The 27,758-nt window shown below is 39.7% G+C and overlaps 1 protein-coding gene across 2 annotated transcripts in view; it reads right to left on the bottom strand.

Annotated features, from left to right (window-relative positions):
* SORL1 (sortilin related receptor 1) overlaps positions 1-27,758 on the bottom strand; it is a 197,156-nt gene that overhangs the window by 16,129 nt on the left and 153,269 nt on the right. For both annotated transcript variants that reach the window (XM_031960174.1, XM_023499392.2), the window contains 15 exons: positions 27,007-27,132; positions 26,135-26,242; positions 25,315-25,446; positions 24,841-24,972; positions 24,091-24,225; positions 22,082-22,237; positions 19,045-19,194; positions 15,263-15,394; positions 14,457-14,583; positions 9,026-9,195; positions 7,912-8,024; positions 7,588-7,692; positions 6,239-6,311; positions 2,128-2,210; positions 395-491 (listed from right to left, as the gene is read on the bottom strand). In XM_031960174.1, coding sequence (XP_031816034.1) covers positions 395-491; positions 2,128-2,210; positions 6,239-6,311; positions 7,588-7,692; positions 7,912-8,024; positions 9,026-9,195; positions 14,457-14,583; positions 15,263-15,394; positions 19,045-19,194; positions 22,082-22,237; positions 24,091-24,225; positions 24,841-24,972; positions 25,315-25,446; positions 26,135-26,242; positions 27,007-27,132 — 1,839 coding nt within the window. The remainder of the gene's footprint in view (positions 1-394; positions 492-2,127; positions 2,211-6,238; positions 6,312-7,587; positions 7,693-7,911; positions 8,025-9,025; positions 9,196-14,456; positions 14,584-15,262; positions 15,395-19,044; positions 19,195-22,081; positions 22,238-24,090; positions 24,226-24,840; positions 24,973-25,314; positions 25,447-26,134; positions 26,243-27,006; positions 27,133-27,758) is intronic.

The following is a 27,758-nucleotide window of genomic DNA, read 5'->3' as shown; positions in this document are numbered from 1 at the left end:
CCTTTTATTATTCAATATTCTAATAAAAACAGAACCTCAGGTGTATGAGACATTAAGAGGTTATCTGGTCCATTCCTCTGCCTTCAAAGGAAATAATATTTGTAATGTGCCTAACACAATATCCAACACATAGTAGACCTCAATCAATCAACCTATCCATGCTTCATTTCTTTCTTCCCCTTGTTCTCTTCTTTCTTTCTATCCAGAATGAAACACCTAAACTATCCAGAATGGAGGACATTTTTTCCAATCTGAATGATCCTCAAAGGAAAGAAATTCTATTTGGGCATTCACTAACTAGTTTCAATATTGAAAAACCTGCATTGCTTGGAAATAAATACCTCATCCAATTTCAATCCCACCTGCTGTATGTCAACTGGTTGCTATATTTTACCTTTGTGTGAGGCTATCTCCCCATGTAAGAATAAAGTTCTTGTCTCTTGTCTGTGAGTGTCAAAGGCCCAGAAGAGGTTCACCACGTAGCCATTCACCTGATAAACAACAAGAGAAAGAGTTATCATGGCAGTTATTTTCTATTTCTTCATGGTATTGTGACTCTCTTCAAAACTGGAGAGATTTAAAAACAAGCACAACTGAAACCAAAACAAACCAAGGCTCATCTACTGCTTCCCTTTTAATGAAATTTCAGGCTGATTAATCATTAATCAATGTTTATTTAACATCTACTCTGTTCCAGACAATAGAGACAGAAAGACAAAAGGAGAACATTTTTGTGTAGGTATACCTTCAGGTAGATTCAGAACAAATACAAAACAATTCTTTTTTGGGGAGAAGGAAACTCTAATGATTGGATGAGGAAAGACCTCCTAATAATGTGGAAGGTGAGACCTGAGCTGAGCTAAGGATACTTAAGAGGCAGAGGTAAGGAGGCAATGAATTTCAGAGTAATGGGGACATAGTCAGTACCAAGGCATGTCATGCTACAAAGCACTTCATTGTGAAAAAAAAAATAAGCAAACGGCACTAAAGTGTTGTTGGGTTTTTAGTCTATAAAGTTCAGCCTGTGTTCCCATGTGATCTGCAAGCTTTTATTCCTGCTGTCCCTCCTGAAGAAGAGCTAAGACATAAAACATGTGAAACAGATAAAAATGAAAATTTGGGGCTCCACAACCCCCAAATTGCAGAGGCTTTGTTAAGAGAGATAAGAGTTGAATGGGTATAAAATCATCCGATTTACTCCTTTGATTTTACTGGTGAGGAAACAAGCCTAGAAAAGGGAAGTCACTTCCTTTGGATCATATATCAAAGCAGTGTCAGGGCTGAGACTAGAATCTAAGTCTCCTTAGTTCCAAAAGTCAATATATTCTAAGGAATTAAGAGCTAGAAGAACAGTGGGTTGCCTTGAACCTCCCCATCCCTGGAGGTTCCTGCCTCTACTTTGTAGGCACATCCCCAGCCCTCTTATTCATTTCTATGGGTTCACATTCACTGAGGAGCTACAAGAACCCAATCTAACTCTCTAAAGGTCATCCAAAGGTATGTTTCTGGCTATTGTTTGAGGTCTTTATGGAAAGTAGGAACCAGGGTATAAAAGGGGTCGAACCATGGAAGTCGGTGGGGGGTAGAAAGTAGGGAGGTGAGAAGGAAAATACAGGAATCTGTTTTTCCCTGGGAAAGTATCAGAGCCTCTCCCCACAAAGGCTCTTCTCTAGTGTGAGAAACACTGCATTAGCTCGTAGCACCAGGAAATCCAATAAAGCTGAAAATTACAGGGCACACGTTCTCTGTTAACACCAAGTCTTTATTTGCACTGTAGCTGTGAACCATTTAATTACATGGTTAAAAAAAAAAAAGCACCAGGCTGAGGCAGGATAATTATACATGAAGATCCAAGTAATTCTTCTTCTTTGCGGTGGGGAATGTTGGGAGGGAGGGGGAGAGCTGGGAGAGGTGAAAGGAAGGAAGCCAACCTGGTTAGGGTATTACTACATCACCAGAGTCATTCATTTCTCTTGATCCAACTGAAACTGTGACATATTGGATATCTCATGCTGGGTATAGTCTATCACTCAAGGCATCTGAGTCAGCTCCCTGGGAATAAGTTGTCTACCTGCTTTCCACCTGCCCCATTCCCCACCAACCGCCAGCTATGAATTTCACTATTACCTTAAAGTTGCTATCCATGCCCAGGGTGAGACTGAGAGAGTTTTCACTGTAGCTCTCAATGTGGATCTTGGGTGGTGGGATCACTGGAAACGGAGAAGAATTCAAAATGAGAATCCTAAGAAATATGACTGACGGCCAGCAACTTCGACGAGACTTGGTCCCTGCCTGTTCCACAGACAGTGATCTTTCAGGCTGGGCATGCAGGGGATAGGACTTTTGCCTGATTTTGCCCACCTGTTATCCCTCACTCAGGGTTGGGAATTGGTCTGCACTCATCCTGTCCTTTTTTTTAAAGAGGCTTTTTCCTAACAATAATAACCTCAGCCCACTGTCCAAAGGCACTGGAGTCACAGTGGGTATCCTCTCACTAGTGAAACCCCAATTTCTATGATAACAATTCACATTTATTTAACAATTCACATTTACAAAACAGTTTTACATCCTGTAAGAAAGCTGTATGCTAAGGTGGTGGTGCTGGTTGTTTTGTTTCAGTCACGCTGACTCCATCTGTAACTTTCTTGGCAAAGACACTAGAGTAGTTATCATTTTTTCTCCATCTCATTTTACTGATGAAGAAGTAAGGTAAACAGAGTAAAGTAACTAGCCCAATGTCACACCACTATTAAGTGACGTTGTACTTGAACTCAGTTTTTCCTGACTTCAGTGTCTCTATCCATTGTACAGCCCAGCTACCCTTTGTATGCTAAGATAGGAAACTAGTATTCTTTATAGAATTAAAAGAAAAGTTCAACTGTCATCTCTGATCTTTACTAGGTATGTGATTCTTGATAAATAAGCTCTGTGGGTCTCAGTTTCCTCTCCATCTGTAAAATGAGTGGATTTGCCTAAGTGGCCTCCGATCTAGGACATTTAAATCATCTTTTCCTTACAATTTCATTCGCAGGTGGTACATGTATCATCCCCATGAGGATGGAATTTATTGAAATGATGAAATTTAGGCTCCAGGACTTGCCCAAGTTCTCACAGCTAGTGATGGTGTTAGAATCTAATAATTTTCTGCCACCAGGGGCCCATGCTCCTATCCCACAAAAACACACACATTCTATACCATGGCAGACTCTGAACCACTGAACAATCTGTCATCCTGGAAATATCTGAGTATAAATCTCATACTAAAGCTAAAAGCCCAAGGGGATGAGTACAGAAAAACATGGCAAGCTCCCCACTTCAATGTACAGACAGCACACTTACCACCTCAACATATGTCTATAAGAAAAGTGATGTCCTCTCAGATTCCCTACAACTCGGAGACTATTTGATTCTGCAACCTCTTCACCATGTTTTTTACACATAAACACACACAAACTCCTTTGAAAGACATCAGTTAAGTGGCTATCCATCCAGGGGCAGTAATGCCCACTTCTGGATAGCTCTAACTGCTAGGAAGCTTTCCCATCCCCCACCTCCAATAAAATCTAAATTTGCTTCTATGTAGCTTCTATCTATTTCCCATAATTTTACTTGTGGGGTCAAAAAGAACAAATCCAATTCCTTATTCACACAACAGACCTTCAAACAGATAAAGACAGCTATATTTTGCTATGCCCTCAATGCATTATTTTATTCTCCTTTCACCAGATGACATAACCTTGAAACTTGACTATCTTAGATGCCCTTCTTTGCACACTTCTCCAGTTTAATGGCTTTTTCCTGGTAGAACCCAAGTCTAAATTTCAGCTCTGTTACTTGTTACATGAAACCTTGGGCAAATCACTTATCTTATATATCTAGTCTTCAGTTTCTTTATTTGCAAGTGAAAGGACCTGATAAAATAATCTCTAAGGTCCCTTCCAGCTCTAAATCAACCGATAAGTATGTTAAGCAACATGTGCCATGTATGATGATATGTGCCTACAAGCCTAATTAGCTAGTACAGAGTTTACAAGAGCCCAGTCTAAAATCACCTATATGGGGAAGAAAAAAGGTCTTGTACTTTAACTAAGAAAAGGAAGAAAGAACCTAATTATCACCAACTAGGGACTAAGAGTTCTTAGGCTTCTCTATGCCATGGTGAAGTCCACAGTTCCCTTTTCAGAATACTGTTTTTAAATAACTGAAAAGAAAGTTTCATTTTAACTAAAGGTTAGTAAAAATAAAGATCCCCTCCCTCCACCCAAGTTCCCAGATCCCCTACAATCTAGTCATGGATAGATCTGTCCTTTCATGGATGATTAACACAAGTCTGACTAACACAGGCCAGATTTACCTTTCCTACACTTGCTCCTAAGGACAGAAGTTCATCCACCATCAGTCACAGATCTAGAGCTGAAAGAGCCCTCAGAGACCTTCTCAGTCCAAAATCATTTTGGGATAGAGAAACCTAGGCCCACGTATATTAAATGAGTTCTCTAGTCACATGGGTTATAATCATCACAGATGATATTTGAACACAGTTCCTCTGACTCCAAATTTGCCCAGGATACAAGTCAAATGAACACCAGCATCTTTCTATTGTTTTTAGAGACGAGGTCTCCCTGTTTCATCCAAGCTAGAATTCAGAAGCTATCATAAATCCAGTTTCTTCTACTGACTGACACAAAGGCTTTGAATTGCTCCATTTCTGATCTATGCTAATCTCACCCCTTATTAGGGAGTCCAGTCCTGAGAGATCACCATAGTATTACCACTTAGTGTAGACTCCCAATCAGCATAGCCTATCACCACTCAGAACTCCTGAGCTCAAGAGATCCATCAGCCTCAATCTCTCCAGTGGCTGAATTTACAGGTCAGCAAAACAATGTCACTTTTTAATGTGATATAAAGTTATCTTCTGTACAGGTTGCATTTGGTTCGCCTGTGTGCAACTGGTATACCACCATATGAAATAAGTTTAATAAAAATAACAATGGCTTAGAATTTTTAAATGTGGGGCTGGTTATCCTTTATCTAAGGAATCAAAGAGATATTCTCCTACTGGCTCTTCTAGCAAACTTTCTTATCATGAGAATAAGAAGTATATCTCTCACTCTCTGGAGGGGAGAGAGAGAGGGAGGAAAGGAAGAGAGAAAGGAAAGGGAGAGGGGGAAGAAGAGGAGGTTGAGGGGGAGGAGAAGGGAGAAGGGAGAAGGAGAGGGAGGGGGAGAGAGAGAGGGGAACAGGAAGAGGAAGAAGGAGGGAGAAGGGAAGGGGGGAAAGGGAAAAAGGAAGTCGGGGGAGGGGGAGAGAGAGAGGAAAGGAAGAGAGGGGGAGAGAGGGAGAAAAGGAGACAGAGAGAGAGGAGTATAGAAAGAAAGAGAGGGAGGGAGAAGGGGGAAAGAATAAATTCAAGAGGCTTCTTGTAACATCTAGTTCATTCTGCCTCACACTTACTGGATTCCCTCAATTTGTTTGACTTATTAAAACCTATTTTTAATATGAATCAATGACTAGATTGTAGTAGGAGTCCAGGAGCCCAAGGTATAGCTAAAACTTTTTCTCAGATTTTAGGCAAATATTTCCAACCACAAGAGAATTTCTTCTGTGATTTTAAAAGCCACAGATCCAAAGGTAAGGATGCTTGTTTCCAAGATGATAAGGAACTCACTTAGACAACTATTGCTAGAAAGAGATTTAATTTCAGTCCTTATTAAGCTCATAGGACCATGTGTCAGTGACTCATGGTGTACACGGCAGTGAACTAAGCCTAATGATGATTTTTGGCTTTTAGCTCTGTACTCAAATACTAGCTACCAGTACTAGCATTATTAGGAAGCAATGAGAAAGGTTTTTTAAGGATGGATTTATTTGTGAGCTTAAAATATAGTAGACAAAATACTCACCACTTTACAAACATAAAATTTTAGGAATAAGAGTGGGGTACACTATTAGTCCTGAGTGGCATGGCTGCAGTCTGACTAGAGGCCATGGGATTCCTAAAGGGATCTCTACAAGTCTCTATGTAGCTTTGAATTATGTGGAACGCTTCATTTAAGAAAAAAAATTATCAGGAGAAACATACCCAAACAATTACCCAAAGAAAATATTTATAAATCATCATAAATAAGCCCAAAATAAAGCAAGAGAGAAGATTCTAATCTGTTTTCTTCATCCCTAGGCCAATTTCAAAAGGGTTTCTACCTTTACCACATCTCTAGGCCCTGGAATCATTTACCTTTTCCTTTTATGGTGGTGATGGATTTTGAATCACTCCAGTTTCCTATTCCACGACTGGTAACTGCAGCAACCTTTTAAAAGTAGAAGTGAGTTAATATAAAATAAGGACAATGCACCAGAAACCAAGAATGCCCAGTGAGCTTCAAAGGTTAAGAAGTGACAAAAGGGTGCCATTTCCCTGAAGATAGGCAAATGAAATGTGGTACATGGAGGGGATAAAGAAGTAGGGCTCTGTTGGGGGCATTAAAAGGACTGTCAGAGTCATGAGAAAATGGAATTCTGCTGATTGGTGCACCCAAAGTCTTTCTAGAGAGTGTTTATAGACCGCTGAAGAAAAAAAAAAAGGTTTTATGGACAGCTGAAGAAAAAAGGTCACAAAAAGGACTAAGTTATGGAGTCATTAGTCTGTACGTAAAGATGATCTCATATTATTACTACTTTGTACAAATATGCCCTGTCTTCTCTAAGATTATCCAAACACCCAAGTATATTTATAAATGTAATGTGGTAGAGTTGCCCCCACCATGTAGTAAAAGAGAAATGGGGAATAACATGGAACATATTTGAGTTTGGAAGACTCATTCATAAGAGAACATTCTAATTAACCTCTGGAAAGAATGAAATACAAGTCAACCCAGTTTCTAGAGATAAAATCTGCTTTTGACTCTTTAGAAAGTTTGTCATATCTTCTGTGGGTGCCAATCCCAAGGGCTGAAAAAATAGACAACTTTCTAGTTTCTTCTAAAGCAGATCCTATAACAATTAGGGTAATTTAATAGACATCAAAAAAAAAACCTGGGTTCAAATCCCCCCTCAGGTGTTTACTACCTGGGTTATCCCAGGCAAGCCTCTTTACCCCTCTGGTCCTCAGTTTCTACATCTGTAAAATAAGGAAATTGGACTCAACAGCTTTCATAGTCTCTTCCGGCTTTAGAGCAAGGATTCCTTAAGATTCTGAAGATACATCTTAAGGATTTTCTAAAAGAAAATAGATCAAGTACTTTATAAGGTCACTAATGTGGCTATAATATAAACAATAGCAAGGTACTCAGAAAGTGGCAATAACATTGATAAGTTCTGAAAATTTTAAAACGGGCATTAAAGATAAAAAATGGTTGGTACTGACATAGATAGCACCTTGAGGGCTGCAAAATACATCACACACATCTCACAGGATCCTCAAAACAATGCTGTGAGGTAAGTGCTATTATTATCCCCATTTTACAGATGAGGCACCAGACACGGAGTTATAAATGTCAGAAGTGGGATGTGAAGCCAGTTTTGTCTTCACTCCAAAACCAGTCTTTTTTCTACTATATATCCATATATATCCATTTATCAACTCACTCTTAGGGTATATAAAGTGTTGACCAGCAAGTTCTTTATTTCGGTGTAGTTACTAGGTGCTCTCTGGGAGGCCCACATCTTGGTACCACTTCTACCATATTCCACCTAAGGTCAAGAAAAAAAGAAAAAAAAATGCAGTTAGAAAAATGATTTCCAAAGGTAAAAAGACTGTCCCATTCTAAAGAGGTAGGGAGAGGAGAAGTTGAGGAATCCAACAAACCCTTGAACTAGTAGGAGGGAGTTCTGGTCATAAAGGTTTTCCTTCTGCCTCAGCATGCCCAGAAGCCTGCGGCATAGGGTGGAGGAGTGCCAAGCAATACTTACAATGTATTCTCGGACAAGTCCATGGGTATTGGCAGGGGGGGCCCAGTGACCCACTATCACACCTTCGACTTCTTTGTGAAGTGACAACTGGAGGTTCCGAGGAGCATCTGGAACTGGTAAAGAGAAAGGTTTGAGTTAAAACCAACTTGAATGCCAGAGAGCTAGAGGGGTCCACTTGATGTTGCCCCTGTGCACAACCCCCATATAGAAAACTTGGCTATTATCACAGTTATTTCCCTTCTTTTGTCCCAAATCAGCTTCCTTAAAATTGATTGTGTCCCTCCTCAAAATATGCCTTAGAATAAAAGATCTTGGAGGATTAAAGACAATGCTTCTTAGAGCCCAACCTGCACAGATAAATACAAGATGGTCTAGCTAAAAAGCAAAGTTTTGAAGCAAGCAAGCCAGAATTCCTATATTCAGGTGAGTTCTGCCCCTGTCATCTGTACATTTTTTAACAAGGCTGCCCTGCTCAGAACCTCTTCAGAATTCTCCTTTTGCAACTGCCTGCAAAGTCAGCCTCAGGAGTCGAAGAAAGCATATGTTCTTTCTCATCTTGTACCAAAAATTATCTGCAGCTTGACCTGTTACCTTATTTCCTTAGGCTTGATTCAAAATGACTTTTGGCTCGTTTCAGAATAACCTACACTCAGAAGACAAAGGTGTGTCCTCCCTGGGAATATTTTTAAAAGAAGGTGCTGCAGGCTCTCATGGCAATTCCAAAATGGGAATTCCAGACAATGCTTTGGCTATGTCACTGCAATCCAACCGACTACTTTGGAGATAATATTCATTTGCTTTAGAACCTTTTGATTTAAAAAAAGGCAATCAGACCCATCTCTTTAGCGATGCAATCAATGAGCTCTACAGTACTAAGCAGTAGGAAACAAGTCAGAGGAATAGCTTGATGGGCTAGAGGGAGAAAAGCAAAAAGGGAAGGAATACTCATTGTGGTGGTGGCAGGAAGCGAGGAATGAGTAAGAATGGCACAAGAGTGATCTATAACTAACATAAGACTTTCAGAGTTAAGGGAGCAAGGAACCAGTTCCATGGCCATGGCTAGGAAGCGGCCTGCGGATCCCTGCTGGCCCCGATGGGGCCTAACAACACTTACGTCCTTCTGGGGTTCTGAGGGTGACAAAGTCGTTGGTGTTATGCACTTTTGTCAGACACTGTACTTGCACTTTGACTTGATAGGTGGTGTCAGGTTTTAGAACTTTCAAGATGCTGATGGTTTTATTACTGTTAGTCTCCAAAGTTTTCCACATACTCTCACCAACCATCCTGGGTAAGGAAACAAAAGGATTTCAGCCCTGGAGCAACATGGAGGTGACAAGGAATATATGGCTCAATTTAAAAGTGGTCACACCACACAATCTTTCATCACAAGGACATCCGAACATCCATTGACAAGGAGGACCTTTTACTCTTCGAGGTGGTGATTGATACCTTAGTGAATGATCTGTGAATTGAGGAGGCAAAGCACACACAGAAAGAAGAAACCAATGGAAAGAACCCTGAAAGAAGAGCCAACGGAACCTGGATTCTGGTCCCTGTTGAACTACTGTGTGACTTTAGGTACAATCACAAAATCTAAGAGATGAATGAGACCAGAAAGCCTGTCTGGAACACGTTGTTGAACAAGAATTTCCTCTACAATCTCTCTCATAAGTGGTTATTAAGTCAACAAACAGAAGGATGCCTGGTAACTGAAGCACTAACATGTTCCAGGCACTGTCCTTGCTCTCAAGAAGCTCCCAGTCGAATGATGAAGACAATAAGCAAATAAGACAAATCCAGCTATCTAGTTTTATCTTTCTATTCTCTATCAACTATGTATGTATCCATCTATTTTCTATCCTATCATCTATTCTAAGTATCTATTTATCTATCTATCTATTCTATCTTCTATGTATCTATATTTATATACCTAACGACCTACCTATTTATCATTTTTATATAAGTAACTATCATCTATCCTGTTTCATCTATATATGTATCATCTCTGCATCTATTTATCTATCTACCTAAAAATCTATATTTACCTACTTCATCCTATCTATCCATCCATCCTATCACCTACCAATCTAACCCATCTATTCGTTCTATCTCTACCTATCATATTTATCTCTATTTACCTACATGCTTATTAATTTGTCATAACTACCTTCCGACCTATCTACCTATTTTTTCCTTCCTTCCTTTCTTTCTTCTAAATCAGAAATAATCTCAGAAGGAATGCTCTAAGGTTAAGAAAGACCAGGAAAGGCTTCTTTAAGAAGGTGAGCCTTCTGAATATTCTAATTTGGGGAAAGTTTTTTTTTTTTTTAAACTTTATATTAAGTCTAGAATAGATGCCATTTTCACTTCATGTTCCTTGTTCAGTCCTGTGGGGTCACATGGAGTAAATCTACTCTTCTTTCCACATGATAGTCCTTCAAATGTTTGAAGATACCATGTCCTTCTTCAGTCTCTTCTTCTCTAGGCTAAATATCATTAGTTGTTTTGGCTGATCCTAATTTGGAAGAACAGGGCCCTTCATCATTCTGGTAGTTCTACCTTTGACACATACTGTGTCACCATGGACATGTCACTTAACTTCTCACTGTCCCCTAGAACTCTCTTAACACTAAACGTTTCAGAGAAACTTTTTAGTTAGGTAAGTTTCCTTACCTAGGAGTTCCAGCAATGAAATCACAGGTAAAGTCCCTATCCACAAAGGTTTGACATGAAATGTTCACAGTCAGTCAAACTGTTATTTGGGGCAAGTAAAAGAATTGCCCTGTTTTTGGATGAAAGAACTCCAGCAGATGCTTAGTAACTGAAGTTTTCTTTCACTATTCTTTCATTCCAGACTTGTGATTTGTTTTTCAAACTCCTATTTCCTCTGACTAGACAATCTGTAGTCTATTCCAATGACAATAATCACTTCTAACTCTATGGATTGTTAACAAGATACTCTTCATCATGCTTTCTTACTCTGGTTCTTGGATTTCTTCACATTATTTTGGCTTCTCAATGGACATAACAATCAAGCCACTAAAACCATCTAGGTCTCAGTTTCCTCATCCGTAAATTTGAAGGCATGCAGATTGATAATCCTTTGTGGTTCCAAATCTATGTTCTTAAAATTATTCCTCTTATCTATCTTGCTACATAATTCCCGAGTCATAACTCAGGATTGATCCTCATTCTGTCAAGGGTCAATGATACTGATTATAGCAATTGTGTCAAATTTACCTTCTTCCAATAAGATTCTTAAAGTTAGCATTACTTGTGCTCATGTTTTATAAATTTGTCTGCCTCTTATATCATCTTATGAATCATGTTGGGAGAGAAAAATCACAATAAAAGGCCAGAGGTATTGCTGCTGGATTCTTGGACTTTTGTCTTCTATGAATTTGTGGGTCTGTCATTATTTTTCTTTCTTCAATAGTTTCTAACTTTGAGGATCTATGTAAGTAATTTTCTCTTCCCCTTTTCCTTCCTTTTCAGTCCCTCTATCTCCCTGTTGTCCTAGACCATCTTCCTTGGTTTTGCCTCACTTTTTCCCCTCCAAAATTATGACCCTTCAATTAACAGATTAATTTTACATTGTCCTCTACTTGATTGCCATCTCAATCCCCTATTTTCTTATTAACTGTCATCCCCTTCCAAACCCCTTTTCTAATCCTGGATTATTGCCACTCTTCCTCCTCTACTTTTAATCATATTCAGTTAAAAACTGGGAAAGGAAGTCACATTGCCATGTGAACTGGGGCCACTACAAATATATGTTATCCAATTACAACACAAGTCGAGATGTTAATCCTTTAACTTTTCCCTGATTGACTTTCTATCATATTCCCCACAACAGCTGCTCCAAACTTTCTCTTCTCAAACTAGCTATGCTATCTTCCCCCAATAAATTATTTTGCATTTACTTTGTATATTATTGTATTTTTTTGCATATTATATTTACTTCTCTGTAAACTTGTTGTATCCCCCTTCTTGAGGACAAGGCTCTCATATTTTTTTGTCTTGTTTTACAACGGGCTCTACCTATCTTGTGCAGGCTAAAAGTGAAGTACTCACTGGCCCAGCCTTATTGATAATCAGCATGGAAGCTCTGGTCTACTCTGTTTCTACCTTGAGCTGGTTCACTCCGCTCCTCTGTACGTTGACTGGTGAGTTCCTCCCCTAGACTCTTTCCCCAGAGCTTAACTTGTTGAAGTCAGACTTAGGAAAGGCACCCAATCCACCAGCCTTAGCCTTCCTCAGGAGCAGGGATTTCAGGCATGTGCCACTAGGCCTGTCACTTCAGGATTTGTATATATATCTTCTATCTTGAAACATACTTGGCCCTTAAAAAAGCATAATGGTAGATAATTAAAAGCCTTTTGACCAGATTTGCAAGACTCTGACAAATGTACTTTTCCAGCCCTTCCTTAGGGGAACTTCTACTTTCCCCTTCTGAAGACCAGTGCTAGTGGTTCAGAAATCACATTGGTCAGTTATCTCAGGAACCTAGATGTGGGTATTAGGTGGTACAGTGATAAGACACTGGGTCTGGAGTCAGGAAGGTATGACTTCCTATCTGACCTCAAGACCTTTACTAGCTAGGTGATCTTAGGGCAAATTATTTAATTCTGTTTGCCTCAATTTTCTCAAATGTAAATTAATGACAATAAGAAATAACCTACTAGCTCATGGTGACTAAATAATCTCTAAGGTCCTTTCTAGTTCTGAAATTACACTCATATAATAAACAACCCGAGTTTTATATATATATATATATATATATATATATATATATATATATATATATATATATATATTTATAATCATATATTTTAATTATATGTATCATGTATGCATATTAGATTCTCTGCCTCATTTTTTACCTAGCTTTAATCACTGATTAGACACTGTCTCAATCAAACTGAGACCTGTTAAAAGAAAAGACCAAGGTTCTCCCATTGCATCTGGGGCCATCTCCGATCATCTTGATATACACATATCTTGCCACTGGACCCAAATGTCTCCAAAGCAGAAAGTAAGGCTTATGAGTTTGCACAAATTTCCTTCAATTAAACATAACTCACTTTCATTCATGGCATCACTTCCCTGATATTATGGTCCTCTTTGAGAACAAAGGACAAATGACAATACATATGTTATAAATATAAATGTATATAAACATCAACTCTTCCAGGAATATAAATATACACATATGTATGTGTGTGCACATATCTATGTATGTCTGTATGTACGTATCTCTGTGCATTTGCTCAGCAGATATTTATCAAGTACCTACTTTGTGGAAGGCAAAGAGATACAAAAATCTAGAAAATACATGCCCTGCTTTTAAAGACCTTATAATATAATCTTCCAGGTTGTCCACAGGATCTATACAAATAATACAAATTTATACAAATAATAGTGGTACTATTGATTAGAGAAATGCAAATTAAAACAATTCTGAGGTACCACCTCCCCATCTCTGAAATTGGCTAAGACAACAGGAAAAGATAATGATAAATGTTAGAGGGGATGTGGAAAACTGGAACACTGATATATATTGTGGGTGGAACTGTGAAATGATTCAGTCCTCATGAAGAGTTATTTGGAACTATGCCCAAAGGTCTATCAAACTGTACATACCCTTTGATTAAGCAGTGTCACTACAGGATCTGTATCACAAAGAAATCATAAAAGAGGGAAAATGACCTACATGTGCAAAAATGTTTCTAGCAGTTCATTTTGTGATAGCAAAGAATTGGAAAATGAGTAGAGATGCCCATCGATTGGGGAATGATTGAATAAATTATGATATATGAAAGTAATGGAATATTATTGTTCTATAAAAAAAATGAACAAGCTGATCTTAGAAAGGCCTGGAAATATTTACATGAATTGATGCTGAGCAAAATAAGCAGAACCAGGAAAACTTTGTGCACAGCAACAGCAAGACTGTGTAATGATCAACCATGACAGACTTGATTCTTCTCAGTGGCTCAGTGATACTTTGAATCCCAATAAACTTTGGATGGAAAACAACATCACCATCCAGAGAGAACATCATGGAGACAATGTAAACCATTATATGCTATATTCATTTTTTCTTTTCCTTCTGTTTTTTTTCTCTCATGATTTTTTCCTTTTATTGTGATTTTTCTCTCCTAACATGATTCATAAGGAAATATAAAAGAAAAAAAGAATGTACATATATAACCAAAACCATTTTTTTTTACATATAACTGGGGAAAAAACCAACAGCAGCAATTGACTATGGTATAAGAGGCAGTAAGCAAATGAAAAGGAAAACCTGGGGATGATGTGTATATTATTTCCCCTAGGGAGCTGGGGTCAAAGAAAGGCTTTATGAAAGACAGCACCTGACTTGGGTCCCAAGAAAAGGGAGGGACTTCAAAAGATGGGAACAGTAGTTGTGAAAATCCAGGTCAGGTACAGGAAATGGTATGAACAGAAGAATGGAGACAGAAAAAGCAGGGTACAGAGAGTAACCTCTTCTAACTGAAATGTATGATGATCCTAGTACTCACCGGTAATAAACATTATACACACAGGATGCTGCTGGCATTTTTTTCGGCCGTGTCCAAGTCAACGTAACGTCACCAGAGAAATCAGCTGTCCACTGGAGATTCTGTACTTTATATACAGTTGTCTCCTCTGCAGAGATAAAGGGATTAGAGAAAATGTAGGAGAAAATACTGCCTCATCAAGTCTTGGGTTTGAAGGGCCCTCTAGGGGTCACTTAATCCCTTCACCCAGCTTCCTGACCAAGCTGGGCCAACAGTTATTTTGAAAAGCCCCAGTGCTCTTAAAATAAATCCTGGGAAAGAATTCTAGAGCCTCCTTAATTGCAAATATTTCAGGGTCCTCATATCCCCTTATAGCCATGATGCATCTCTATGCATTTTTACTCAAATCTATCATGCTGAAACATTATCATTTCTTTTAAAGCACAGGTGCCAAAAGCAAATAGACTGGTTTCAATCCCAACATCACCACAACCCTTAACGTGTTCTCAGGGAGAAGGCAATGTGTCGAGTTGAGGCACAGTGCTATTTAAAGCACCAGTGGCTGAAGGTTCACAATAAGAAAGAATTACAACTAAAACAAAGGTGGGAAAGAGTGTGCCCCAAGGATACGGTAAAGATGGTGACAAGGTTTCCAAGTCTAGCCTGTTGTTATCTTCCTTAAAGACTTACGGACCAGGAGAAAGTCTCCATTTCAGCTACAGGTTAGACGATAAAGAAGACCTGTGGCTGCTTACAAAGGGACCCCTGATTACCCTGGGAATAAGGAGCAATTGCCAAAGTAGGCCAGTGGGAGAAAAGTGGCTCACCAGTACAGCTCCTCTCATCACTCCCGTCCGAGCAGTCCAGAAAGCCGTCACAGCGCTCTGTAAGGACGATGCACGCCTCCCCATCCTCACACATGTACCGGCCACTGACACATGTTAAAGTGCTACGTGTGGCTGCAAATGACAACCAATACAATTATATGAGCCACAATAAAAAGATAAGGAGTGATGGATAACACTGTTTGAGCCTCAGGCTCTCTAGCTCTGTTCAAGTCTATAATCAGAGTTTTGACCTTTTTTTTCAGCTGAATTAGGTTTTATTTAGATGTGTCAAAATTAACCACCCAAAGGGAGGAAGATTCATAACTTTCAATTCTATATATCTGAAAGTTTACTTCATTCACATACCTTACACACAAACTCATTCAAGACACCCACACACTCAAGAGCCAATATTTTCAACATAAAATACTTTGGAGAAGGTAGACTAATATATAGCTCAGGGGAGTACTTCAATCTCTTTGACTCCACAATTTCTGAGCAATGTCAAATTAACATCACTTCATTTCCAAAAGGGATCAAGGGACTGCCACAAACTCCAATTTAGCTTAAATTTAGCACAATTTTAACAAAGTCTTTTCCACTATCCTTAGGAGTAAGACAAAAATGTGGGAGAGATAATGACAAGACTAACCAACATTTTAAAAATGTTTTACTTTTTGACCTTCATGACAACCTGAAAGTAAATATTATGGATATTTATAGATGGGGAAACTAAGGCCTTGAGTCAATTAGTCAATAAACATTTAATAAGCACCCATATTATTATTGTTCTATAAAAAACATGCCTTTATATGTCTGGCACTATGCTGAACACTCATGATTTACCCAAAAACTAATACTTATCAGGGCAAGACATGACTTTAACCCAGGTCTTCCTGACTTCAATTCACAATTCCATTCTACACCAAGCTGTCTACCAATAGAATTTTTTGGGGGGAACTATGTAAATGAACAATCATACCAGGTATTGAATAAAAGATCAATGTCAATCTTGAAGGAAATCTATACTGGATTCAATTTAAACTAAAATTCTGTTTTTATGACTTACTAATGACAAATCATTTAACTTTTTCATATGTAACTCTTTCTTGTCCCACATTTTAACCATTAACTTTAACATAAATAGTGAACACATGCTAATTCAGTTTTTGTAATACACAAGGCTGAATGGTGTAACCTATAGGATGAATAACAAAAACAAGTGTTAAAAGGATACCAATGTAATGAAATAACCAGACCAAATGAACAAGACAAAATTCCATAAGGATGAATATCAATTTCTGCACTTGGGTTCAAAAATTCAATTGCTAAGCACAGAGAATTCTAGTTTAATATCAATGTATGTGATAAAGACCTAGGAGTTGTAGTGGATAGATGCATGATCAGTAAGAATGCAATGTCACTTGGCTACCTGCCCCAGAAGCTAACATGATCTTAGGGTGGAATAATAACAATAATAATCATTGTAATCATGTATTGGCATTCAGAATAAAGGATATCTAAGTTATAACATTTTCTGCACTGATCACACACACACACACAAACACACATATATATACACACACATATAGCTATTATATATATATATATATATACACACACACACATACATATATAAAATTGAGAGTTGTACTAATCTATTCATTTAGGCATTAACAAACTGGAGTGTTTCCAGAAGTGTGACCAAGCCAGAGGAGAACCTAAAAATCACATCATAGACTCACATGTTCCAAGAAATCTTTGTCATGGAAAAGGGCAATGGAAGAAGAGATAGAAGAGAACAATTCTAGTTCTGGCTTCCTCTAATTAATTATATGCCTCACTTAAGCAACTGTGCCTTAGTTTCTTAACTTACAACATAAAGATAATAGTTGTCTTTCCTATCTCATAGGGCCAATGAAAAGTCAAATGAGATTATGTACATAAAAGTACTTTGTATATCATCAGAAGTTATAGAATTATTAGACATGATGGTGAGGAAAAGGAGGAAGATGGTAATCATGTTACCATTTTGGGAATGACTGAAGGAACAGGGATTTTTAACCTGTAGAAGAGAAGAGTTGGCTAGGGACATAAGAGTCATCTTTAAAGTTTCTGGAGTTGTTATGAAACTTTGGTTCTAGAGGGCAGAACTAGTAACAAATAATGAAAGTTACTGTAGAGAGGCATATTTTGGTTCACATAAAAAAGAACTTCGTAACAGTAAGAGCTCTCCGGAAATGGAATGAGTTACAATCTTATGAAGTCATGCAACTTGTCACTGGAAGCATCCCAGTAAAGTCTGAAGGTCCAGTTGTCAGGGACACTGGATGGTTGTTTGTTTACTGGGCAGTAAGTTGCATTAGCCGTTTCCAGTTCTATGAGGGAAGAGGTATTATTATTATTCCCATTTGAAAGATGAAAACATTAAGCGCCTTGTTCACAAATCAAGCACTTGATTATTTGGAGACTGGGGGAAAAGACTGGGTTCTGATCCTTAGACATGATCTCTCCTTAATTATATTATCCTTCCTATGGGGAAGAGACACAAAACTCATAATGAGTAGAAGATCTATTTTAACCTCTGACAGGAGAGATTTACATGGGTCCTTCCATATTCTTTCACCCCATTGTCTTTGTAACTAGAACTTGCATATGTGAAATGGTGACAATGGAAATCTGCCGTCACAGAACAAAGCTTACTGGCCCTCAAAGTCAGTGGTTCTCAAACCTTTGTTCTCAGTATCTTCATGTTGTTAAAAAAAATATATCGAGGATATGTTCAAAGAGTTTTTGTTCACACGAGTTATATTTATAGCTATTTACTATATTAGAAATAAAAAATAATTTTGAATTTGTAGACCCTCTGAAAGGGTTTCAGAGACCCCAACAATTCTTTGGACTACACTTTGAGGACCACTGCAAAGTGATGGTTAGAATGCTTGATCTTAACCTTATGAGCAAGGAGTTTACTAGGAATGCTCTTCAAGTGCAGCTCAGAAGTCTGTTTTTTCATCCAGAACAGCATCTTTGGCTTGCTGAACTCCTCACCCCTTCCCTGGGCAGCAGTCTAGGTGTGAATTGAATAGGTTTGGGAATGTCTGTTAAGCCATCTTTGCCCCACAGAAACTGTCTAAATGATATACTTTAACTTCAATGTGTATTCTATTGAACAGTGTGAATATAAATAAGCTAAGAAGAGATTTCAAAAGAATAGATGATAATACCAGAAATCCTAATTTTCAGGGACAAATACAATAACTCTAAAACACGATATCCATGTCATCTTTTATATGCATATTTTCAGAGTGGTTACTGGCACATGTATGTATTTACATATTCAACAAATGTTTATATGCATGCACTGTGTTGTGTACTGGAGAGGAGTGGGAGAGCATACAAAGCCCAAAACAGAGGTGTGGTCCTCAAAAACCTGAGTACAGCCTGAACCAATTTAAAATGTAACTGGGAAATATTTAACAAAATAAATAAAAATACAATGTTAGATAAAGTTAATTCGTGATTTTCCAAGTCAATATTCAACCTGAAGGGATCTCTTCTTTTTTTTTTTTTTTTTCTTAATTTTGAACAGTCAACCCCGACTCCAGCTGTTTATAAGCACATAACACAAGCAGACCCATCTATACATATGTGTACAAAGATACAGACACACATACAGAGACTCCACTCAAGTAAAGATACAACTCATAGGAAAATGAAGCACAAGGAACAGGAGACCAAGACTATAAAGCAGCCTTCCTAATGGCTCTCCAGGCACTTACGACAGTTGGATTCATCCATGCCATCACGGCAGTCCTTATGACCATCACAGCGCTTCCAATTGGGAATGCACTTCTTTGGCTGTTGGCACTCAAATTCAAATCTGCTGCATCGTCCAAGTTGAGCAGCAGTGGAGGTTGATGAGACATTAGCTGGGAAAGAAGACAAGAAGATCATTAGCAACTGAGACAAAGGGGAAGGACATGGAGACAACACAGAAAAAACTGTATAAAGGTCTCAGTTAAAAAGTGCAATAATGGAATATGCACATAGGGGTTTGACAAAAAGGGAGGGAGAGGGAAAATGCACTATTCCACTAAAAATTCTTGGAGGTCAAAGTACAGCTGAGGTTCAAGGACCCCAATTAAGAATAAAGCATAGCTTTCAAAAGTCCTGGAGTAAGGATATGAAAGATCTAAGAGAAAAGCTAGACAGAATGAGAAGCCATGGATAAATTGTAACCTGTGTCCATAAATGTTGACTTCCCATATTGCTAAGATCACAGACCTATCGATATAAGGAAACAATTGAGAGAAGAACAATGGAAATGGTTCAAAGGCTAGGTCTTGAGGCTAAGGATAAAATAAAGGGCTCCCTTATATTAGTACTTGAATTACTGACCATATACCACTGATTGGTATGTTATTTGAGGGTTTCATTTCTCAAAGACTTTCTTACTTAACAGATTTTGGAGAAAATGAGCTTTATGAAACAACCAGAGAGTAATTTGTGAAAATACAATTGAGGATTACAAGGTAGAATTAAAAATATGAAAGGGTACAGATCACTATGCATTGAGGTTATTACAGAAGATTTCCTGAAGTCACCTAGAAGATAAGATATAACAACCCTCAGGTCTAGATCCTAGGAACTTTTGAGATCCTTTCTTTCTCTAAAAAGTACAGTCTTATATGTTCTGAAAAATACTGGTTTCTCAACAATGTTAATGGAAAACAGGAACCCAGTTTCAGTGGAATAATATACAGAAAAAGGAAGGATTCAGATTATAAAGAAGGGTATTCCTTCTGACTCTTGAAATTGTGAGTCAAGAGATCAGGGTTCCATTCTCTGTTGTGTCATTTGCAGGATTTGGCAAGTCAGTTCATTTCTTTGACCTTTGTTATTCACTCAATAAAATGGAAGGGACCGAATTAGATAATACTCTAATGGTTTTTTAACCATTTCTATAGTTTAACCATTTTTGTGTGATGGGCCCCTTGAGAAGTTTGGTGAAAACTATGGTCTCTTGCTTGGGATAATATTTTTAAATCCATAAAATAAAAATACATAGTATTACAAACAACACAGATAGAAATAAAATTATCAAAATGTTTTTCCAAAAAATAAGTTTGTGAACTTCTGCTCTTACAGCTGTGACAATCAATGATTCATATAACCACGTACCTCAGAGCTGAAGGGAATCTTAGACCTGCTACATGCTTCACTCCCTCATTTTCCCAGATGTCAAAATTGAGAAGGATGCTTTTTCAGCATCCCACAGCTACTAAGTAAGAGAACCGGGATGTGAATCCAAGCCTCCCGAGGCCACATTCCACTTGGAACAGGCTAGGGAAGGGCGCACTCCTTCAGTGAACATTTCTTGCGTGCCTACCCCGGTGCTAAGCCAGGGAGAAGCACTACAGAACCGCCTCTGGGAGACCTCATTGAGCTGGTGGCTCTGTTTCCCTGACGTGGAACGGATGCGTTAGGCGAGTTCCCAAGGTCTTGAGAAGCCCGTGCCCTTGAGGCACGCAGGACAGCCAGGGACACAGACAGGGAGAGGGCAGAGGGAGTGCTGGGTTTGGAGAACCACAAGGACAGCCTGGCCGAGTGCAGGCTGAAGGGAGAGCGTGAAAGGAGACTACAAGCGCAGGGAACTGGCGGCACCTTTCACATGCAGCCACTAGATGGCAATCTTCCCCGCTTTTTGAGGAAGAATCACCAGGCCTGCCTGTTCCCAGGCCCCTTGTGGCTGCAAGAAGGCAGAAGCTGCTGCAAGAAGGCAGAAGCTGCTGCAAGAAGGCAGAAGCTGCCGCAGTAAGGGCGCACCTCCACTGTTGCATCTCTTCCTGGTCCTCCACCCTCAGAGCACAGCCCCAGGGAGGTCACTCCTCCACCTGACTGCTCTCCCTCCAGCCCCAAGGAGGAGAAGGCAGGTTAGGAAGGTTGGGTTAGGAGGAGAGGAGGAAGTTAGGAAGAGCAGAGACACTAGCGGTATAACCGTGAACTAGTCGTTTTACTCCCACGTTCCTCAGTTTCCCCATCTGCAAAATGGCAACAATAACAGCGGCTACTTCCCAGGGGTTGTTGTGAGGATCAAACAGATGGTATCTGCAAAAAGCTTTGCAAACCTTAAAGCACTATATAAAAATGCTGCCTCCTGGTACTTAAAAAGCAACTTGTCATAGTGGACAGATCATGAGGGCAAGAGTTTAGAATCCTTGGGTTCAAATCCCAGCTCTGCCTTATCTGGGGCAGTATGCAGCTTTCTGGGCTGACAAGGTGGTATCTCTACACTGCATTTACTTTTATGAAGATAATTCTGGGTCCCCATTCCAAACAAGAATCACCCCTATTTAGAGACTTAGCCAGATGGCACAAAGGACAGAGCCATGGACCTGAAGTCAGGAAGAGTTCAAATCTAGCCTCAGATACTTACTGCGTGACCTGGGGCAATCCACTTAAATTTCCCTCTAACTCAGTTTCCTCACCTATAAAATGGGGATAATGGCAGCTACTTCCCAAGGTGGTTGTGAAGATCAAATAAGATACTATTTGTCAAGGGCTCAGAGCAGGACCTGGTACTCAGCAGGCACTTAATAAATGCTCGCTCTCCTCCCCATTCCTGTCTCGCTGCATCCCCTCTCCGTTCCCCGTTATAAAGATGCCGTGTCCGGCGGATGCTTTTGATGACCTCCTGCGACCCTGAGGGCCTTAAGAAGCAGGGCCCCTGCCTTCAGGTCTCCCTAGCACCTCGCCCATGCAGAGCGGGGGCATCTCCCCCTCGGGAGGCGAAGAGGCAGGGCCTCTGAAACTCACCGGCGGTGGGGCAGGCGTCTTCATCAGAGCCATCGGCACAGTCTTTGTACCCGTCGCAGGCCCAGCTGTTCATGATGCAGGCGCCACTGTTGCAGCGGAAGTAATTGGGCAGACACGTGGAAGGCCCTGCGGTGCTGGGGGGACGGAGATGGGAATCTGGGGAAAGCAGAGCAACACAACATGCACAGGTCAGCAAGGCCCCCAGCCCAAGGCTGCCTCGGGAGCGGGGCAGGCACCCTTGGAATGCTGGGTGATTCGAGCATCGTTCCCTTGGTAGTTTTGGGATGGGCTGGCCCCTGGGACTACCTGGGTGGCGGGTGCAGTCCTAGCACTAACCTGGGCTGGGCTTGCACTCCTGGGGCACATCGCAGCTGACAGCAGGGGAGGAAGGTTTAGAGGATTCTGGGTGACACAAACATCCACCTTGGCTCTGAACTTCTGAAGGGGCTAATCCAAAGTCCACTAGACCAGGGCCTAGTGAACTTGTTCCGTTCATGACCGTGAGCACGTGGGTTTATAAAATAGGTACATCCCTGTATTCAGTTATATAACCCCATATAGGGTGGTGACCCACAGCTTAAGAAACTTTGTACTAGACCAGTGGTTATCAAACATTAGTTTTCAGTATCTTTATCCTATTAAAAATTATTGAGGATCTCTCCAAAGCGTTTTTGTTTATCTGGGTTATATTTATAGACATTTACCATATTGGAAATAAAAAATATTTTTGAATTTGTAGACCCTCTAAAAGGGTTTCAGAGATTCCCAGGATTCTCTCCAGGGGTCCTCAAACTTTTTAAATAGGGGGCCAGTTCACTGTCCCTCAGACTGTTGGAGGGCCTGACTATAGTAAAAACAAAAACTTTGTATTATGGGCCTTTAAATAAAGAAAGTTCATAGCCCTGGGTGAGGGGGATAATGGTCCTCAGCTGCCGCATCTGGCCCTCGGGCCGTAGTTTGAGGACCCCTTTTCTCTAGACCATACTTTGAGAACCACTGTACTAGACTATTAAGTGCAAGGACTCAAATTGAGAGGCTAAAAGATCTGAGTCCTAAGACAGCAGCAGGGCAGTCCCAACAAGGTCCTGATTTCTCTCGCAGCCAGAGTAGTCCATAGCCTACAAAAGCGTCGGGACACCAAAGCCCCCAGATACAGAGAGAAACTAAACAGATAAAATAGAACAGAAAATCAAATTCATGGGATCAAAAAGGAAAACTAAGAAACAACCCCAGAATAAAGAATTCTTGTTAAACTGAATAAAAAGCAAAATAAAATTCTATTTAGTGGGTCCTCAGGGTCCAAGGGAGAAGCCTTTATTCATCACTCTTATTAAGAATCTGTTGTGTGTATAAGCCGTGCTCATCACAGGAAGAGGTGCAAAGGTTAGGGAAGACATGATTCTTACCCTCAGGGAGCTGATAATTACAGAATGGCAACTAAACACAAAAAGGTAATTTAGTACATTCTGCTGAATGACTATGGTACAGACCCATGCAGAGTTCCTGGAATGAAGTAAGAACTTAACAAATACTCATTGACTGCCTGGGCACAGTAAACAGAAAATTGGCAAGGTAGGTCTCAGTACACCAGGCTACTTCTCAAAGATATATACTGTCAGAGACAATCAAAAAGGGAGTTCCTTTCAGAGAAGACGCAGATGATAGACTATGAGGCCTGGAATAAGCAAGATCAGAGTTCAAATCCAGAGTCGGATATTCCCTAAGCTGGGTGATCCAAGAAAGTCACTTAGTTTCTACCTGCTTCAATTTTCTTAGCTGTAAAATGGGAATAATAGCATTGGCTACCTCTCAATGAGGTGCCAAATGAGATAATATTTGTAACACTTGGCACGGTGCCTGGCCCACTATAGGCACTCTATAAATGCTAGTTATTGTTGTTATTATTATCATTTTTTACCATCATCATTATTTAAAGGACTTCACATACTGTTCATTCTATAAAGATGAACTCCTGCTAGTTTCAACTTGCTGCAAAGGCAGCCCCTTACCTCCACAATCCCTTTCGTCAGACCAGTCTCCACAGTCATTCTCCTCATCACATTTCCACCTGTTTGGAATGCAGTGCCCATTTTCACACTGGAACTGGAAGTATCGGGAGCAGTTTGGTGCTTCAGTGGGGTTTTCTAAAGATACCAACCATGAGCAGTAGTCACTTTCCCAGTAAGTATTATTCAGAGATCTCAAAGATCTATTTATATCTTTCTTACCAAGAACTCAGCTGTATTAACCAAGGCTACTAGACTTTACAACAGAGACAAAGAAATAATCTATAGAATTTCATAAATGCCAATCCCTCCTTCTCTACTCTTCTTCATGAAACTCAATTTCCTAAAATATACCATAACATATTGGAAACCATTACCTAAATTTAAATTTAATCATCTGACCAAAAGAATGGCCAACTGATGAAAATTGATCTATCTGCAAATTAGGACACTTGGTACTTTGAAGAGTATTATACTCAAAAAATGTTAAAATACATTATATACAACATATATATACACATATATTCATCATCACAATATGAAGAGCTGTTCAATAGTTTTCAAAGTCTCTGAAGACATGACAGCCCTTAAATGAGCTTTGAATTAGTTTCAGCTCCTAAAAAAAAAATTACATCCTTGCATATGACCAAATTTCATTTCTTTTCACTTCTTCCTGAATTAAGGATGAATATTATAAGTCAGAGTAGGAGTATAAAAGAGTTAACAAACACAGTCTTTAAAAAATTAGCTTACCACAATTGGCTTCATCTGAGTAATCCCCGCAGTCATCCATCCCATCACATTTCCAAATCAAACTAATACAAACTCCATTCTGACACAGGAAACTGAATTGGTCACAAACCTTGTGGAATTCAGGGTCATGGGCTGACAAAAGAACAAATTAGCATGAAATAATGATCATTTCTATGCTAAAAAGTGCAATATAACAGAGCAACATAAAGGTAAAAAAGGCCTGAACATTTCTCAAATGCTCTTCTGATCTGAAGATTCTATGAATTATATATTAAGCCCAAGCCAAAAAAAACCAAAACATCTCTAATCTCTTAATACTTTAACTATTATCAACTAAAAAGGCTTATACTACTTTACTAATATCTAGTCTCTTAAGACAGTCTGTGTTGAGCACTTGACAGAACTCTAAACTAAGTGGATAAAACAGCCCTTCCACCATTTTAAGGATATCTTTTCCCTAAGTGGCCCACTTACTGCATCCAGCAAAAGCTGCATCCTCGTCTGAGCCATCTCGACACTGAACAATGCCATCACACACCATGGACTGGAAAAGGCACTGCTGGTGGTTTTTACACACAAAGTCCATGTAACGAGTACACAGGGGTTCTGAAAGATTTCACAGACAATAAGGAGACATCAATTAGGCAAATATCTAGTAAGGCCCTATTATTGGCAAAGAAAGCCCTATGTTAGACACCTGAGGAGACATAGTAAGTATAGATAAAATTCTGCCTTTAGATTTTAGTCTAGCAAGAGGTACAAGATACAAACACTGTTAAATAAAATGCACAATAAAAACACTATACAAAACAAAGAGCTCTATATGAAATCCAGGGGGGAAAGGTCCCTCATTATTAAGGAGTTAGGAGAATGAGAGGAGGAGTTTCATAGAGGAGGTAGTATTTTAGTTGTGTTTAAATGGATGGTTTGGAATTCAGGAGGTGAGGAGGCTGGTGGAATTTCCCAACATTATTCTATGGTAACAATTGTCACTTTAGGCAAACAGAGCCTTAAGCCAAGGCATTAAAACAATAATTTGGAAGTTAAAGCAATTTCAGGTCATAAAATGTTGCATATATGGTCACCAGCAATATTAGATAGGCATGTAAGCAACCCAGGAGACAGAATCAATGCCCACTGAAGCATTTTAGCTGGAGCTTCTCTCAACCAAAGCCCAAGTGCTTTGGGTCTGTCTGGTTACAAACTGACCATGAGCAGCAATCAGAGACCAACTGCTCCCCACCACCATGGGCACACTGTCCATGGGCTCCCCTTAAAGAAGTGCTACACTCACCACAATGCTGCTCATCTGAGCCATCTGAGCAGTCATGGAGTCCATCACAGTGCTTGCTGGAGGGAATACAGGTAGCATTGAGGCAACGGAATCCATTGCACTTCTTCTCTGGAATTTGGTAAAGAAAGAGAAAGGGGAAAAAAAAAATCAGTGCCCAGGAGCAGGGGACCATTAAGTTCAAATCAAATATTTAAAATAACAATAATAATGACAAAAATCATCCTGGAAGGAATTTTAGACATGATGCAGTCCAATCCCCTCATTTCTTGAGATGAGGAAACTAAAGGCCAAAGTGCTTAAGCAAGCATCCCAAGATCATACTGGGAGTAAGCAGCTGAGCCTCCTACAAAGGGCAAAACCCCCTTAATAATTTCATTAAAGCACTTTGCCAATTATCCTCTCAACAACCATATGAAGCAAGGAGAACAGGCTCCTATCTCACACCTTCATCCCTTCTATCAATCTTTCAAAAAAAAAAATAGTAACTCAACATTAAAAGGCTAAAGGATTTGCCTAAAGTAAGACACAAAAGTCTGTAGAGAAATAAAACTAGGACCTTCAATTCACACCACTAGTTCTGTGGATCTTGCCAAAAGAGCACTGGCTACAGATCATAGGCAGACATGATTCAAAGTGAGAATAGACCCACCCTGAGTCCCAAGGTTGCCATCTCCTTGTAAACAGGGTAGGGTGTTGCTTTTGGAAAAGCAACCTACCGAAAGAAACAGGCCTAAGTCCTTAGAACTGGCTCCTTAAAACTCGGAGCTAGGGGAGTTTTCCCAGCTGGGGGGAATCTCCCAATAAAGAAGGAGGCATTCCCCTTAGGGAAGCCTCCAGGCACTTCTCATGTAGGCCAGAAGCATGGCACTCACCACAACTGATGGGATCCTCATCTGAGCCATCCTGGCAATCAGCATCCCCGTCACAGGCCCAGCGCTGCGGGATGCAGTGCCCGTTGTGGCACTGGAAGCTGGAGGACTCACAGGTGTGGAAGATGGCTAAAAGCAAGGCAGAAAGAAGAAGCAGCATCACAACTGTCCCTTCTCTCTCCCACCACTCTGAGGGCAGGGAGAGCTCCCTAGTTTGAAGGATCTGCCTTATTATGCACGCAGGGCCTAGAAATCTGGGGGTGGCTGTTCTGAAGCTCAGGGGTGCAGCCTGGTGAATGGACTGGCATTTCTAATGACTACTTTTCAACAAGTTTTAAAATTGGGAAAAATCAAATATTTCTCTTTCTTCTCTTCCCCTCCCCCTGTCTTTTTTTCACTCTTCAGATCCTCACAATATATATTTTTCAGGAACAGCTGTTTTTTCTTTGCTTGAATTGGTCACATTTATTTTTGCTAGCACATGCTGGAAGTATATTGGCAACCAGAGTGATAAAAGACAACCCTTGACTGTGAATTCTATTATATTTTATTTAACACTTTGTCATGGAAAAGTATCATTATGGTCAGAGTTCAAATTTCCTGCCTCTGGATTTAATATTTTAAAATAATTTTAAAAGCTTAATAGTTTGTGCAACTCTGGAAAAGTCACTTAAATCTCTCAGGGTCCCAGGCAGCTTTCTAAGCCCGTAGGTTGATGTCCATTTGCATTAGTAGAGAGAGGTTCCACACCAGAG

Source organism: Sarcophilus harrisii, chromosome 3 (assembly GCF_902635505.1).
Source record: "Sarcophilus harrisii chromosome 3, mSarHar1.11, whole genome shotgun sequence".
NCBI lineage: Eukaryota > Metazoa > Chordata > Mammalia > Dasyuromorphia > Dasyuridae > Sarcophilus > Sarcophilus harrisii.
The sequence above is the reverse complement of the archived record's forward strand: the minus strand, read 5'-3'. Positions and strand labels throughout refer to the sequence as shown.